This window comes from Leopardus geoffroyi, chromosome B1, assembly GCF_018350155.1.
Source record: "Leopardus geoffroyi isolate Oge1 chromosome B1, O.geoffroyi_Oge1_pat1.0, whole genome shotgun sequence".
NCBI classification, from domain to species: Eukaryota; Metazoa; Chordata; class Mammalia; order Carnivora; family Felidae; genus Leopardus; species Leopardus geoffroyi.
The window spans coordinates 456,648-473,173 of record NC_059327.1 but is presented as its reverse complement, the minus strand read 5'-3'; the positions used below and the strand labels follow the sequence as shown (position 1 = coordinate 473,173).

Genomic DNA, 16,526 nt, shown 5'->3' with positions numbered 1-16,526 from the left:
TGAGAAGTAAGCAATATGCAACAGAAGTAGGGAACACTTGAAGGATTTAAAAAAAAAATTGAAATGCTTACGATACTAGCTAATATTTTAAATACATTCCTCATGTCACATGAGTACTCACTTGTGTGGACGAAGTTCATCGTATACTAACGGCCCTGATCAGAGATCTCGCGCCTGTCCTCATGGTGCACACGCATGTACACACACACACACCTGCTCACACAAACAGACACACAGCTGTTCACACAAATATTGACATTCATACACAAGGATACATACCTTCTCACACAAATACACAAACACACACAACACTGAATGTGACAGCGATGCCTGAGTTAATCAAGTCTCAATCTTTAAGTTCTTTAAATCTTTTTTTTTTTTTTTAATTGAGAGAGAGGAAGACAGAGAGCAGAGATAGGGCAGAGAGAGAGAGAGAGAGAGAGAGAGAGAGAATCCCAACCAGGCTTCATGCTAAGCGTGAAGCCCGATGTGGGGCTCGATCCCACAATCCTGGGATCATGACCTGAGCTGAAATCAAGAGTGGGAAACTCAACTGAGTCACCCAGGCACCCCAGTTCTTTAAATATCTTTAGAAAAATAAAGGAGAGCACATCTGGGAAGAACCAACAAATAAAACCATCAGGATGATAGTGTTCTAACCCACACAGGCAGGAGAACTCGGGCAACAAGGATATGATCCCAAAGCTGTATTTCTGAAAGCTTTTCTTTCTTTACAGCAATTTGGTAGAGGAGGACAGATCTTTTTTTAAGGCAAAAAGACCCAACTCCTCTAAAGACACAAGCTAAAATGCAGATACACGGCACAGAGCAAGGAAATTTACAACCATTTTTTTAAACTAAGAATAGTTCGTTCGTTCCAACAACAATGTCCTGAATAACATGTTCGTGGCGTTAGAAAACAAGAAAAGCGCCCCTCAGCCTATATCCGCCCAGAACCACTCACAGGCTTCCTAAAACGAGACTGGTTTGTTCCTCCCGTCTGTCTTTTTTCTCCGCTGCTCGTCTGCTTGCACTTGAAGTGCCCCACATGTGCCTGCAGCTCTGTCAAACCCAAGTGGCAGGCACCAGCCCAGAACGTTCCTTCAGTACCTAACACGCTGTTCGATAAACATGTTCCTGTCCTGACTCCTCAGCCTGTGCTCCTGCGGTCGATCCAAGAGACTGTTTTGAGGGGCAAGTGACAAAATCACTAAATATAACTCCATCCAGAGATGGATCTTCACGTGCTCACCAACCTTGATGGATCGGGGGCAAGTAATTCACACCGGAATTCTCTTTAACATTAATGAATTAATGTTCATTAAAAACATTAATGAATCCTATCCTTCAGTTATTTCATTCTTAATCAGGGCAACATCTTAATTATGTCTATACATGTCACAGAAAAAGGTAAGCCCATCACACTGATAATAAAATTACAAATCAAGGTCCTACTGAAGGATCATCAGCCTCAATGAACAATTTTTTCTATTACTTTAAAAATGCTAAAGGGGCACCTGGGTGGCTCAGTTGGTTGAGCGTCCAACTTTGGCTCAGGTCATGATCTCACGGTTTGTGAGTCCGAGCCCCGCATCAGGCTCTGTGCTGACAGCTCAGAGCCTGGAGCTGCTTCGGATTCTGTGTCTCCCTCTCTCTCTGTTCCTCCCCTGCTTACACTCTGTCTCTCTCTGTCTCTCTCTCTCTTTCAAAACAGAATAAACACTAAAAAAACTTTTTTAATGGTGAAGAAGGTAACCTTGTTACATCCTGAAAATAAATACAGATAAAAGATAAAAAACTTACACTTTGCAACTATTTTTCCAGGAAATGTAGCAATTTTATTCAAGGTCAAGGTAAAAAATAAAATCTCCAGAGAGGAAAGTGAAGCACAAATTTAAATTACACATAAATATCATGGCAACACAATGATGGCCCCAAAGACGCCCACAGGCTAATCCCAGAACTTGCCAACATGGTACCTCAAATACAAAAGGGACTTTGCATGTGGGATTCGGGGTCTTAAGGTGAGGACATAATTCCAAGATAATCACAGGCGTCCATGAGAGCAGAAACCGTTTCCTAGCTCAGAGGACCAGAGAGAGGGACGTGTGAGAGGTGTGAGGCTGCAGCCAGCAGGCAAGAACCAGGGAGTACATGTGGGTGCCTCTAGAAGCTGGAAAGTGTAAGGAATAGATTCCCCACTGGAACCTCCATAAGGAGCCCGCCCTGTGGACATCTTGATTTCAGCCCAGCGAGACTGTGCCAGATGCCTGACCTACAGAACTCTGAGACAACAGATTTATGTGTTTTAAGCCAACAAGTTCGTGGTAATCTGTTACATAAAAAGACCCAAATTCTCTCTGGATAAAGGCAATAAAATGCTTACTCTAGTGCTATGCCTCCCCAAAAATCCTATGAGTAATTTGGCCATATCACCGCTACAGAACACTGTCAGGTATCTGCGTTGATTACACATGTAGCATTAGAAAAAGAAATATGGTAAGAAGTACTCTCACGTGGACCTGTCTAATCCCCATCTTGCCTGCTGCAACTACAGGGTGGCCATCGAAGATGCCTGTTGGGTCTGTTACTGTGTCTACATCAACCTGAGGGTCGGGCGAACGCCCTCACATACAACACTGGAGCGAGGAGGTGCCCTGTAGACGTCACTCATCACAAAGAAGTGGCTTCAGGAAGAAAGAGAAGCAGGCTCCTCCAAACAACATGATCACACGGTGTTGTCACAGTTAGGATTTTCCCAAAAGCCAAACACCATCTTTCAGGGATCATCGTTACAGTTGTTGTGAACTCAACAGGCACTTTGCAAACAAATAAACAGCTTTAACATAAATGTTTACCCACAGAGGTCAATGGAAAGGGGATAGTGATAGAAGAGTCTACCTCATTAGCATTCTCCCCAAATACAAAGATAATCCGGTATGAGAAAACGCAACAGCATCGTTTCTCAGGAAATTATATTCCAATGTCTGGTTAGCCACTTAGTGGCAGATGTACTGCCTTCACTTTATACGGAAACCAAAATAAATCCAGAAGAATTAAAGAATGTAAAAGCCGAAATAAAACGTGAAAGTGAAATATGGCTACATGTTTATGCAAATTTTGGCAAAGAAAGGCTTTTTCAGTGTTCCCCAAAGACAGAAATCATAAGGGAATACATTCAAAGACATGACTGCATGACAACTTACTCTTGTATATATATAAATATATATATCATAAGAGTTGAAGGTGAAATGGCAATGTGAGAAGCAAAAAACTATTTGGGGTGCACCTGGGTGGTTCAGTTGGTTGAGCCCCAACTTCAGCTCAGATCATGATCTTCTGACTCATGGGTTCCAGCCCTGCATCGGGCTCTGTGCTGACAGCTTAGAGCCCACTTGGGATCCTCTGTCCCCCTCTCTCTCTGCCCCTCCCCTGCTCATGCACATACACGCTCACTCGCTCGCTCGCTCTCTAAAAAATAAATAAAATTTTTAAAAAGTTTAAACAATATTTGGATCATAAATACATAAGAACAGTTAATATCTCATGGTTTGGATTTCAAAATAGACATCCTAATAATACTGGCATGAGTAAAATAAACATCCTAGTAATACTGGCATGAGGAAAAGACCCTATGCCGTGCCATTTACACACCAACCAAAAGGGAAAGTAGGAAAAAAAATACGTGCAACAGAGCCGCTAACCTAAGTAAACAAACTGCCAAATGCAGATCACCTGTCAAGCCCGTAATTATAAAGAAAATGTAAAAAGCAAACGTTGTTGAGTGTGTGCTCTTGGGAGAGGACATACAGGTGTGTTTTTGTAAATACCACATTTGAAAGGTATGCTGAAAATCTTTAAAATCTTCCCACCTTTGGAAACCTTTTAAGTTCACAAATTTATTCTAAGAGAATAATTAGGGGAGGCACAGTAATTTGTGCCGACCTTATTTACGTGACCAGAGAACCGAACACGTCTGCCGACCTGAGGGGCTGCTTGTACCATGGCATGCTTCAACACCATTGAAATATTTTTAAATATTGTTATAGACAAGGAGAGTTGCCAATAATACACTGCATTAATTTGTTAAGACATCTGCTATTGAAATAATTCGTACAATCATTTTATTAAAACAAATTGTGGTTACATACACATAAGGACATAGGAAAATATGAAAAGTAAACCAACATGTCAACAATGACCATCTCTGAATTTTTGTTTTACTGATGCTAATTTTATTTATGCCAATTTTTCCATGGGAAGATATATTGCTGGCATCGTTTTTAAAAAGGAAGAGACAGGGGCACCTGGGTTGCTCAGTTGGTTGAGTGCCCAACTCTTTTTTTTCATTTTTATAAATTTTTCTTTTACATTTATTTGAGAGAGAGAGAGACAGAGCATGAGCAGGGGAGGGGTAGAGAGAGAGGGAGACACAGGATCCGAAACAGGTTCCAGGCTCTGAGCTGTCCGCACAGAGCCGGACGCGGGGCTCGAACTCACAAACCGTGAGATCATGACCTGAGCCAAAGTCAGACGCTTAACCGACTAAGCCACACAGGCGCCCCTTGAGTGTCCAATTCTTGGTTTTGGCTCTGGTCATGATCCCAGGGTCGTGGGGATCAAGCCCCATGTCGGGCTCCGTGCTGAGCATAGAGGGAGTGCTTGACACTCCCTCTCCCTCTACCCCTCTCCTGCTTGTGTGTGCACATGCTCTCTCTCTCACACACATAAATTTTTTTTAATTAATATATAAATAAAAAGGAAGAGACAAATACCTTAAAACAATTTACAATTATGGCATTCATAATTTCTACAGGTAAATCTCTGAATTAGCTAGACAGAAGGTACTCCCACAAATAATCTGTATAATTTATGTTTAACACAAATATACTTGCTGAACTAAGAAGGTGAAACTAATAACAAAAGTGCTAGATACTCATCATCCATGTGTGAAATCCTGGCAGGTGTGTGATCTGACTGTGAGAACTGAGGGTTCCAGCCCCCCAGTTACAGGAATGGTGAAGGGGGACACACACAGGAGGGGAGTCTGCCACAGACAAGGAAGAGTTATGGACGAATCTGAACGAGAACCTGGGTTTCCCACTGCCAAGCAAACACTGGTCACCTGTCCACACCCCGCCTCCATTCACCCTTACACCAGAACTGGATTCTCCACCAACAAGACAGGGGATACGAGTGCCCTCCTGGCTTTCTTGCTAATAAGGGAGGAAGGAAAGAACAAACCAGTAGGTTTAGCCCAGTAAACAGTTAAACCAAACTGAATCCATACGCTTAATAAAGAAAAACATTGGTTAACCAAAACCCTAGCTAAAAACCGATAACTCTACCCAAAGAAAACGAATAATGCTTTAACAGAGGGCTGTTTTGTGAAGCATGAGTGTACTGCATATACACATTTAGGACCATTTTGCTTCCCTTCCTATAAATCTTTGTCTCAGAGCAACATAGATCTATTCATAGTTACCTTGAGAAGAGTGAGTTTTCTTTTGCAAAATAAACTAGATTCCTACATTCAGAATTACTGTGGCTTGATTCAGCAGCAAAGCTAAGAACCCTTTCTATAATTTTTCCCTTACTTTAAATGAGACAAATATCAAACCACAGCCTGCTCTTGTCCTTGTCTGAGAACAACATAAATGTAAATACTGTTCCAAATCCTGCGTGAGGGTTGCAATAGTTACCAATGTCAGGGTTACCGATGTGATTACGCGATTACATGATGAGAAGATAAGCATGTTAATAATTCCAATAGGTTGTTTCAAAAAAAATTTTATTGTTATCCCAAAAAGTCCGAATGTACATTTTAAATATAATATATCTACATGAATCTGCATGCAAACCGATCAAAGTCCTGAGAGCTCCTGAGCAAATCCTCCCCCTGAAGAGAAGCGGTTCTCCAGAAGACCACATTATTCATCTCCTTTAACATTCAACCTCTCAAAGACACCTAAGTAGGACAGGTTAGATCATAAAAGTAAAGCGAGGTTCCTGAACCTTGTCTCTTACGACGTTTGGACCAAAGCAGTCCTCATGATGCACTGAGGGATGATTATAGCATCGTGGCTTTGACCCACCAGATGCCAGCAGCACCCTCCCTGTGTTGTGAACACCAGAAATCTCTCTGGACACTGCTAATGCCCATGGCCATGGGGGCAAAACTGCCCTACCTGAGAATGATTGATAAAAAGGGAGGCAGAGGCCTCCCCGTGGAATTTGGAACGGCCACCTGGGAGGGGACACAAGTCTCTGCACTGGCAGAACAGATCAGCTGAAAAAGACGGGACCCAGGTGGGGAGGAGGAGTCCCCATTTGGCTCCCTCTCCTTCTGCAAATCCATAGAAAGGCCAGGGGTGGGTAAAAGGGAATAAATCCCAAACACAGCTGGAAAACAAGAACATTCCACCTACACAGCAAAATCATTAGGAAATTCTAAGAACACAGATGGGAGCCACATGGCCGAGTGAAACCCTAGGCCCAGAGAGTGGACAGTGGGCAGCTCATCCAGGCCAGGGCCAGGCCAGTCCCACGGAGGGGGCAGGGGAGAAAGGGCTTCTGACAGCTCACCCCGCAAAACCCGAAGCGCCATATTCTTTCCGTGTGATTCACCACCTCTCAAGAACATTTATAGAAATACAATCTTCGGTGCCCAACAAGGTAACATTCTCAGGGAAATTCACAACACTAAACGTCTATCAGGGAGGGAGGAGTCTCAAATCACTCACTGCATCTTCAATCTTTAAAAAAGAAAAAAAAAAAGCGAATCAATCAAAGCAAACTGAAACCAAAGTAAGTAGAAGAAAGGAAAGAATCACAACCAGAAGGCTTATGGGAGAAACAGAACATATAAAAATAATGCTGAAAATCAATGACGTAAAATCTGGTTCATTGAGATCATTAAAATTGGCAACATTGATTGGGGAGGACAGAAGCAGAGAACATTCAAACTCACGGCATCCCTAACAGGAGCAACACACAGTCACAGGTGCTCAGATACTGAAAGCAAGATGAGGGAAGGTTATGAACTACCTGACTCCAGCAAACCCGAAAACCTCGGTGCTTCTCCATGGGGTGGGAGGGGAGGGCCGCCCCTCAAGGCCACTCGGCAATGTCTGGAGACAGTTCTGTGTTCACGGCTGGAGGGAGAGTGCAGCTGGAGGTCTGGGATGCTGAACATCCCACCACACCGCAGGACCGCCCTGACCACGAGAATTACCTGGTTCAGAATGCAGAACTGCCCCTTAAACATCATCACTGCACCTGTACGGGCTCCCAAGGTTAGAGCTCTGCTCTCTGAAGCAGAACCCACGAAAACTACCTCATCTAGCAACCAGGTGCCTTGGCTGAAGGCACGTGAGCCACAAGCCAGTGTGGGTGCTGGTCTGATGGCATAGGCGGCAGCAGCAAAGGGGAGTCCCAGGGAGGGAGGAGCCCTGGCAGCTCCCTCACCCCCCGTCCCGTTTGGGGATGAAGGCTAGTGTTCTCACCTCACATGGGAGAAGCGCACCCTTAAGGCAAGCCGCTGTTCCTTGTAGAACGGGGGTGGAGGAAGGTGGGGTGGGCAGGCAGCCAAGTGGCTCCAAACCCACGTCTCAGCAGCTGCCCTGCACCTCCGAGAAGCCCACGCTGTGAGTGACCCCTCCCCGGGAGCAATGCCAAGACACAACCACCGACGTCAGAACTGGTTTTCAAGCTTCCTGGCGCCCACGTTGAGCCCACGTGGCCCTCCCCCACTTGGGGAGCGCGCGTTCTGGGGGAGGTCTCCTTGTCACGAAGGGTCCCAGCGGTGGGGCTGACAGCCTTTATCCAGCCCCATGTAAAGGTCTGTGATGGCCTAATATCCTTTGTAACAAACTCCTTTTCTGCTCAAACAGACCAGAATGAATTCTGTTCTTCAACCAAGAACCCCAGCTAGCCCACAGAGGAAGGGGGCACCGCCTGTTTTGAGCTTCAAGGACTCTAACAAGTTAAGAGCCCTGAAGAGGCATCATGGATGGTCCCTGTGGGAGCAGAGGGACAAGTAGATTTTAAGGGGAAAGCTTGAGGCACCTGGCTGGCTCAGTCTAAAGAGCGTGCAACTCTTGACCTCGGAGTTGGGAGTTTGAGCCCCATGTCAAGTGGAGAGATTACTTATACCAATAAATAACCTGTACAAAAAATAATAAAAATAAAAATAAAAGGACAGGTTCGCCTCATGTGTCCCCAAAGGCTCTTACACAAAACTGAAGTCCCACCGCAGGGCAACCCGTGCTCCTGGCTGTGAAGACTGACGCCCAAAGGCAGCACGGTCTTCTGAGAAAACCACATAAGCAGAAGAAGATACTAGCAAAGGGAGATGTGAACATGATAGGCGCACTGAGTGACACACGAGGGGACAAAGGAGCGTCATGGGAAGTGCCAGCCACACTTCCATGAGCCACGTTCATCCAGGCTCATGTCTTGTGGACAGAGAGACGAGACACACTGCATGCACCCTCTGTCCCCAGATCAGACGGAAGGCCCTACTAGGGGGGCTGCAGCTGACGGTGTGGTCTACCCGCTGGCCCTGGCAGGGGAGGGGGGGCTCCAGCTGATGGTGTGGTCTACCTGCTGGCCCTGGGGAGGGAAGGCCACAGCCCTGCCCTCACGTGTCTCCAGCCGTGTCTGCAGGCAGGTACGTGGTAGGTGTGGCCGTTGGGGAGTCCTGGAACACCGTGAACCGGGGATTTGGGGATGTGAGGCAGTCCACATGCTGTGGTTCGGACCTGTGTGGACCTGCTCACTGTCACCTGCTCTGTGGACCTGCTCCCGGGTCCCTCCACACACACACACAAACGCAGAACCACCACCACCGATGCCACATGAAGGCGTCCACCAGGAACCACTGCGAAGGAACCGGAGCCCTGCCGGGGAAGCTCCATTCCAGAGGAGCTGGCTTCCTCCACGGCCACCACTTGCTCATGCGGGACACAGATGCGCTGCTCTGAGGCCACACTTCCAACAGGCCTGACCTCGTCAGAGCACTCACCGCGTCCCCAGGTACGACAGAGCAGCCACCCATGTGCCTGGAGCGCGTCCTCCCTCCCGCCGCCCGCCCAGAGGACAGAGGACAGAAGGAAAGCAGGAACATTACCTGAGCGGTCCCCATGGCGGCCGGGCTGGGTGCAGGCCGAGCGTCCCAGGGCAGCTGTGCTGAAACCGGGCCGGGCTTACGGCCGCGCCTCAGGTGCAGGGAAGGCCTAAGATGAGGAACGGATAGAAATGGGGAAAATATGATAAAAAAAAAAAAGATAAGCAACCTCCCCCCTGGAAAAGAAAATACATGGGAAGTGCCTGGAAAGCAAACCACTGAGCAAAACTTCTATCACCTGAGAACAGCACTTTGGCAGAGAAGCTACATATGAAAAATGACACAGGATCCCAAAATGACACGTCGTGTAAGTGCAGATGTAGGCTTTCATGACGAAAAGTATTTCATTTCTCAGTCGGGGCCCGAAATTGCGATACGTCAGCTTTCCCCACTTGAAAATACGCAACCAGAAATAAGGCAACGTACTCCGAATCAGAGGAATGATCTCTCCAATAGCCCAATGGCAGAAGCAGCATTTGCAACCTTGGGCTAGCTCCGCAAGGAACCAGGCAGATTCCAAGAAACAAGAGCAGTACCAGGAATATTAACAATTGCTCATCCTCTTTCCAGGAAAAAGAAAATAGCACTATGCCCCAATAAATATGAGGGCAGCATTTAAAAATGCTAGAACATACATTTTGATAATTCTAAAATTCTCTGCTTTTTTTCATCGCACATGGACACATGAAATGACTATTGCCCCCAACCATCACCACCAAGTGAATCAGACGAAATAGGAAAAGGAGCCTCCAGAGGAGACTTGTTTATACCATCACGCCAGAAAAACACGCTCGCTTTTTCTCTTAGTAAGCTACCATGACCACAAAATACTTATCTATGTATACTTGACGTGGCCCTCAAAAACCCTGATCAGGTTCTATAAATTTCCACGAAGGCCAGAGCTCCTGCTCAGATGCACCCCATCTTCCAAAACTTATTCTGTCACCAAACTCTGGCCAAATGGTCACGTTACAAAATGCTGTACTTACTTTCAAATGTACGAGTCCAAGAAGGTAAGAAAATCAGCTGTTTTTTTACGTTAGCAAGGACAGTCTGCAAATACAGATAATAACACACAAACTGAAAATTAACCCCTGGTTTCCGGGAATCACTTAGTAGATGTCTGCTGTGACTGTCACCTAAACTGTGTATTTATTTCCAGGCACTTCCTGCTGAAATTCTGCCTTTCCAGAACTGACACACTGCTGTTCACTCACTCGCTTCCTACCCCAGGATCTCTCCGTATTTTCCTGCCTGAACACTCACAATGACCCCACAAACCCCTTACTTTTGGGCATCTGGGTTGTTTCCAATTTTCCCCATTTGCTGAGAATTGTGCACACATTTTCATATGCTTCGCAGTGCGTTTGTGCAGAACAGATTTCCAGGAGTGGAGTCCCCGGGTCACGGGACTTGCACGTTTTTAGTCCACGACACTGCCACGCGTGTGCCAGTGCTCACATCACACGTCGCCAGGTTTTCTGCATGCCTCTGGGGGAAGAAAAGCTTCCCGCTGTTTCCGTGGATTTGGAAGAACTTTTGTTATGATTATTGATCAAACTTCTTTCCATGCAAACTGCCTGTTCTATAGATTTGTCCACTTCTTTGGGGGGAAATTCCTAATTACCATGTAGTATCTCTTTACATATTCCAGACCGTCTGTCTGCTCCATAGGCTGCAACGGTTTTCCTTCTTTCTCACGCGTTAACTCCCTCGGTGGTGTCCTTCCAACAACCTAGGTGCATTTGATAGAATTTATGTCCAAACCTACCAATCCCTTCTCTAAGGGCTTCTGTCATTACCCAGATCCTCCCAACTCCACAATGTAAAAAAACACATTCGACTAAATTTTGTTTTAGCATTTCTACAACTATTTCTAACAATTAGATCATCGATGTGTTTGGAACTTTTTTGAGTTGCCAAGTAGAATTGTTACTTTCTTTCCAACGGCTAACCAATGATCCCAACAAATTTGCCTAATAATCCATATTTTATCCACCAACTTGAAAATGCCACTCACGCAGAAAAGACTGTCATACAGATCAATTTATCTCCCGCAGCATTTGTACATGTGTTTCTCTCTAGCAGACCAGAACTCCCACTACACAGATCTTCTTTAAAACTTTACTGGGCACCTTGTGAATTCATTCTTCTGTATTAACTTTATCATCCCTTAATCAAATCCCACTCCCCACCTCCACTGCACCCCCCCCGAAACAGGTTTTGACTGAAGTTCTATCTCTCTCTCTCACACACACACACACACCTGAAGTGAAGTGATAGGTTTTAATACTAAATTTGCCATTAAAGTGTACTTCCCTACCAAGCACTAGGTAATGTTTTACGTCCTTTCCACGTATTTCAAAGTCTGGTTGTTTTCCCCCCTATAGACCTCAAACACTCCTGTTTTCTCCCAAGGTGTTTTGAAGGGTTTATTGTTTCTGATACCGGACCTATTTTGCCATTGCTTTATCACATACAGTTCAGTTCGTGATTTTTATTTTACTGATCTTGTATTTGTTCTCCATAATCCATGTTCCTACTTATCTAATAGATTTTGTATGGTCTCTTCCTTTTTCCACTGAGCATTTCTAATATTTTGTCCCTTTTACTTTCCCACATAACCTTAACTGGAGACCCCAGAATAAGAGGGATTAATGGTGAGAATTCCACACTTTAGAATTTCCCAGTAACTGCTCTGCTTGCTTCCGGGTTTCGGATTATGTTCTGAACCCTATTAAGGAACGGTCCTGCCATTACTCCCTCTCAGAATTTTATCCTAAGTGACTGCCATATTGTTTCAAGGTCCTTCAGTGTTTATGATACCTCCGTGGTTTTTTTTCTTTTAACATGCTCATCCTTCAGGTTACTAACATAGAGACGCTATTATTGAAAGAATCTTGCTTTTACAGACTAAGCCATTTGGCCATATTCAAGGTACAATTAGATGCAATTTGCCAATATTTCGCTTAGGAAATTTATATGTATATTCTTAAGTAAAATTAGCCTTTTTCTACTATATTATCAAGTTTGGTAATTACTCATTAAAAGAGAGTGATGGTGGGCGCCCAAGTGGCTCAGTCAGTAAAGAATCCAACTCTTGATGTCAGCTCAGGTCATGATCTCACAGTTCATGGGATCAAGCCCCACATCAGGCTCTGTGCTGATAGCATGGAGCCTGCCTGGGATTCTCTCTCCCTCTCCCTCTCTTGCTGCCCCTACCCTTCCTTCTCTTTCTCTGTCTTAAAAAAAAAAAAAAAAAAAAAAAAAAAAAAAAAAACTCAAAAAAAAAGAGAGTAATGGTTATAACTCTGAACTAGTTTAGATAACAGAATTATCAATTTGTAGATATTTGTATAGAGTTCACCTATAAAACTGATCCAGCATCTTTCACAAAAGTACATCTAAGGAAAATTTTAATTTTCCCATGGTTACTAGTCCATTCACATTTTCTAGCTTTGTCAGATCAACTTATTTCACTTATATTCACCAAGAAAACCAAACATTTCATCTTGATTTTCAAATTTCAGCAAAAAATTTCTGCTGATAATATGGTCCTTTTAACTGTGATTCTATCACATTCTTTATCCTTAACTCTTCACACTGTTAAATTTTTTTTTTAATTAATCTTGCACAAGTTTATTCGCAAGACATTTTTTGCATCTTCTTCTTTGTTGTTGAATATTGAATTAATGCTTTTTTGTATTTTTAATTGAAATATAATAACATGTTATGTTAAAGACCCACAGGATTCTGTATTGTATTCAATCTGATCTGACCGTTTTGTTTGTAATGTCTAAGTTTCACCCTCCCATGTTTATTGTGATTACTGATAAACTGGGATTATGTCGTCCTGATAGTTCGTGTTTCATTTGTTTTTCTTTGTACTTTATTCTTTGCTGCCTTACAACAGGACTTTTCACTACTTTCTCAGTGCCTATACGTCCTATTTCTCCCTTAACAGTTTTAACGTAGGCAATTAAACATGTATTTTTCTAGCAAAGCCACTGATAAAACGGTATCTCCAATATCCTCTTGAAAAGAAGAACTTTAGGGTGCTCACACTTCCCCCAAAGTCCAGAATGCCCTCCCCATACTGCAGTTGCTCTGATATTACTACTGTGTGGATACCAAATACGATTGCTCGTTAAACAAAAGAAAAGAAGTTTCTTATTCTGAAATTGATACTTACAAATTAACGTGCTCTTGACCTCTTTGCTACCATCCTCTGGGTTCATCTTTCCTCATGCTCAAAAATACCTTCTTGTTTTTCTTTCAACACGGTCTCTGTGTGGCAAACTTTCCAGGTCCTTATATGTCTGAAAATGTCTTTATTTTGCCCTCAGGATTGAATGACACTTACAAAAGTATGGAATTCAACAAATCCAACAGATAGCTTCAGGCATCTGTTGTTACCTTTGAGAAATTTCTCATCAATCTATAAGCAATTTCTGTTCTCTTAACTAATAAGTCTTTCAGGATTCCGTCTTTACCCTGGATACCGCTGTGTTTTACAAGGATGGCTCAAGATGTGTGTCTTGTTGGCCTATTCTGTCCTGGAAGGTGGTACAAGTTTTCTGTATCCATTTTTTCACTTAAATTCCAATTTTAATTTTTCATTTAAATTCCAATTAGTTAACATACAGTATAATAGTGGTTTCAGGTGTACAAATAGGGATTCAACACTTCCATACAAAAACCGGTGCCCATCACGACAGGTGCGTCCTTAATCCCCATCACCTGTTTCCCCCATCCCTCACCGACCTCCCCTCTGGTGACCGTTGGTATGTTCTCCGGAGTTGAGTCTGTTTCTTGGTTTGTTGTCTCTCTCTCTCTCTTTTTCCCTTTGCTCATTTGTTTTGTTTCTTAAATTCTACATACAATTGAAACCCTGTGGTATTTGTCAGGCGGTACAAATTTTCAATCTGAAAACAGTTTTCCTCGATTTGGGAAGATTATTGGCCATTTTATCACAAATACAAACTCACCCCTACTATTTATTTCTTTAGCTTCTATCAGATGCATGTGTTGCCTTTTAGATCTATTCGCTAACTGTGGTTTCTCATCTGCTCTCTTTTTATGCTTAATACTAGGAAATTTCTTCAGCTTCATCTTCTAGTTCACTACTTTTCTTTCAGCTATGTCTGATCTGTGAATATTTACTGAGTTTTATTTTCAAGGGCCATAATTTCTATAATATTTCTAACTGGTTCTTTCACATCATCTCCTCCTCTTTCTGTACAGCTGTCCCACACAGCACACGGGCTAAAAACAGGGATCTGAGCACAACCGAATCCGGGATCCAGTCTTCATTAGGAACACTTCCTCAGAACGTCAGTTACATAAGCACTTTGTGCTGTTTCCTAATGTGTAAAATGGAGCTAACGACAGGACCGACGACATACGGTAGTTGTGCGGCTTGAGGGAGTCCTTCCTGTGGAGTCCTCAGAACACTGATGGGAACATCTTAAGACTCAGCACATGTTGCAAACATGGTCTCTGGGAAGAAAGTGCTCATCCACAGAGTTTACACCCGGTGCACCTGTGGGCCTGTTACTTCAGTCACTCACACTGATCCAAGTGTGCACGATGCCTATTCTAATCTCCACTGCTTCTAACTGGAAGGAAAAAGAAAACAAAATCTTGTTCTACAATTCTCCCCTTTTCATGGCCTCCCGCTCCTAGTGTACAGATGAGCCTTGGCATCTTTTTCTGAATCTTCTTCCCGTTTATCCTTTAAATTTACTTCACCAGGAGGCTGCCCTCTGTACTTCAGTGTGTCCTGTCCTCCAAGCGATGACTGCATTTCGATGGCCTATTTTTCCTCACCTGTTCATCCTCCTCTCTCACACTCTAAGCAGCCAGGAGTCGTTCTTCTGGGGCTCCGGAAAGCCGAGAAGCAGGGTGACAAGCATCTCCTTCTTGATTCACTGGGAAAATGTGGACTCTCCATCAGTGAGGAAAGCAGGGACCTCAGACTTTTAGGCTCTTCTGAGGATGTAGAGCTGGGGTGGCGGAAAGGCCTGTGCTCCCCCAGCTCCCGAGGGAGAACGTTCCGGGGGCAGGCCCCTGGGTGAGGGGCCTCTGAGCTTTTTAGGCCCTCACCCTCCTTTAGGACCACACTGTGTAACTGTAATATGCATTTAACTTTCCATTTTTATTCTTCAGTGCTGAAAAGAACAGGTTTTAAGAAATCACATATACACACACACAGGCCTCAAGGATGCAAAGCAGAGCAAGGTCCCTATTTACATTTTACATGGGTATTTTCCCAAATAAAAAAAATTTTTTTAAAAGACAAAATTATAGGAATCTACTTTCAAAATCACAAAACGTTTTCCTGATTATAGCATACATATACGAATGTAAATATTACACCAAATATTACCTAATTTCTCATATCTACAACTATTTTAATTGACCATCCCAAAATATCTCAGGTACTTTTTATCTTTCAAAAAGGAACATGAGCCACCATGTTATATCCTGGTGATAACAGGAACTGAGCTCACCATATGTTTGCTGTACTGCTCCCTTAGTATTATGAGAAAATATAGACATTTCAAATTCTATTTAGTTGGCTGGAAGGTAATCAAGTCAATAGCATAAAAATGTCTTCTATTATAGTTAAGAAGTGCTTATGGCAAAGCATAACCGAGTAATGCAAAATAATTCCACACGCAATTCTACTGATCTCATTTTGCCACTTAAATGATACACAGAGATCAATCATTCCCTCACCGGACCCCGCCAGCCAAAGCAATCATCATCCCTATTTTCCAGCAAACATGAATTAACCACTTTCCACATTTCCACACACATGGAGAAAAAGTAGAATGTGTCCATAAAGATGTGTACAGACCTTCACCTTGATGTGATTCTTCTACTAAGTATCATAAATTGAGGCTCAGGTCCGAAAGTATGAACAGAATGATGAACAACTTGAAAATAATTTATTCAACATTATCAATTCAGGTAAGTATTATGATAGCATCGTTTTTCCTCTAGCCACTAAATTAGAGGTGCCCACGTAATAGCAAGCTTCTATGTTTACAGAATGAGATTGTCTAATAAAATTTTTATATACAAAAATATCTACTCAAAAGGACTATTAAATTCCATCAATATGTTGTAAATTCGAATTTCACTGTATGCATGTCAGCATAATCACTATTGTTCCTTAAATTCAACTTTTCCCGTACTCCAGAGTTACATGTCTTAATTTCAATCTGATTTCTCCACCCAGATTAGAAACTTAGTTCATATATTCATTTGTCTTCTAAATAGTTAAGTTTATTTTTTTAGTCATCTCTACACCCAACGTGGGGCTCAAACTCATGACCCCGAGATCTAGAGGTGGATGCTCCACGACTGAGCCAGCCGTGTCTTCTAACTGGTA

The 16,526-nt window shown here is 43.3% G+C and overlaps 1 protein-coding gene across 4 annotated transcripts in view; it reads right to left on the bottom strand.

The window, feature by feature from the left end:
* The window catches only part of DLGAP2 (DLG associated protein 2), a 786,292-nt gene that overhangs the window by 677,095 nt on the left and 92,671 nt on the right, over window positions 1-16,526 (bottom strand). Inside the window, exon 2 of one of the 4 annotated variants that reach the window (XM_045451288.1) lies at window positions 9,131-9,236. The exons of the other annotated variants lie outside the window; for them this stretch is intronic. Coding sequence (XP_045307244.1) covers window positions 9,131-9,145 — 15 coding nt within the window. The 5' untranslated portion in view covers window positions 9,146-9,236. The remainder of the gene's footprint in view (window positions 1-9,130; window positions 9,237-16,526) is intronic. 4 annotated transcript variants of the gene reach the window in all.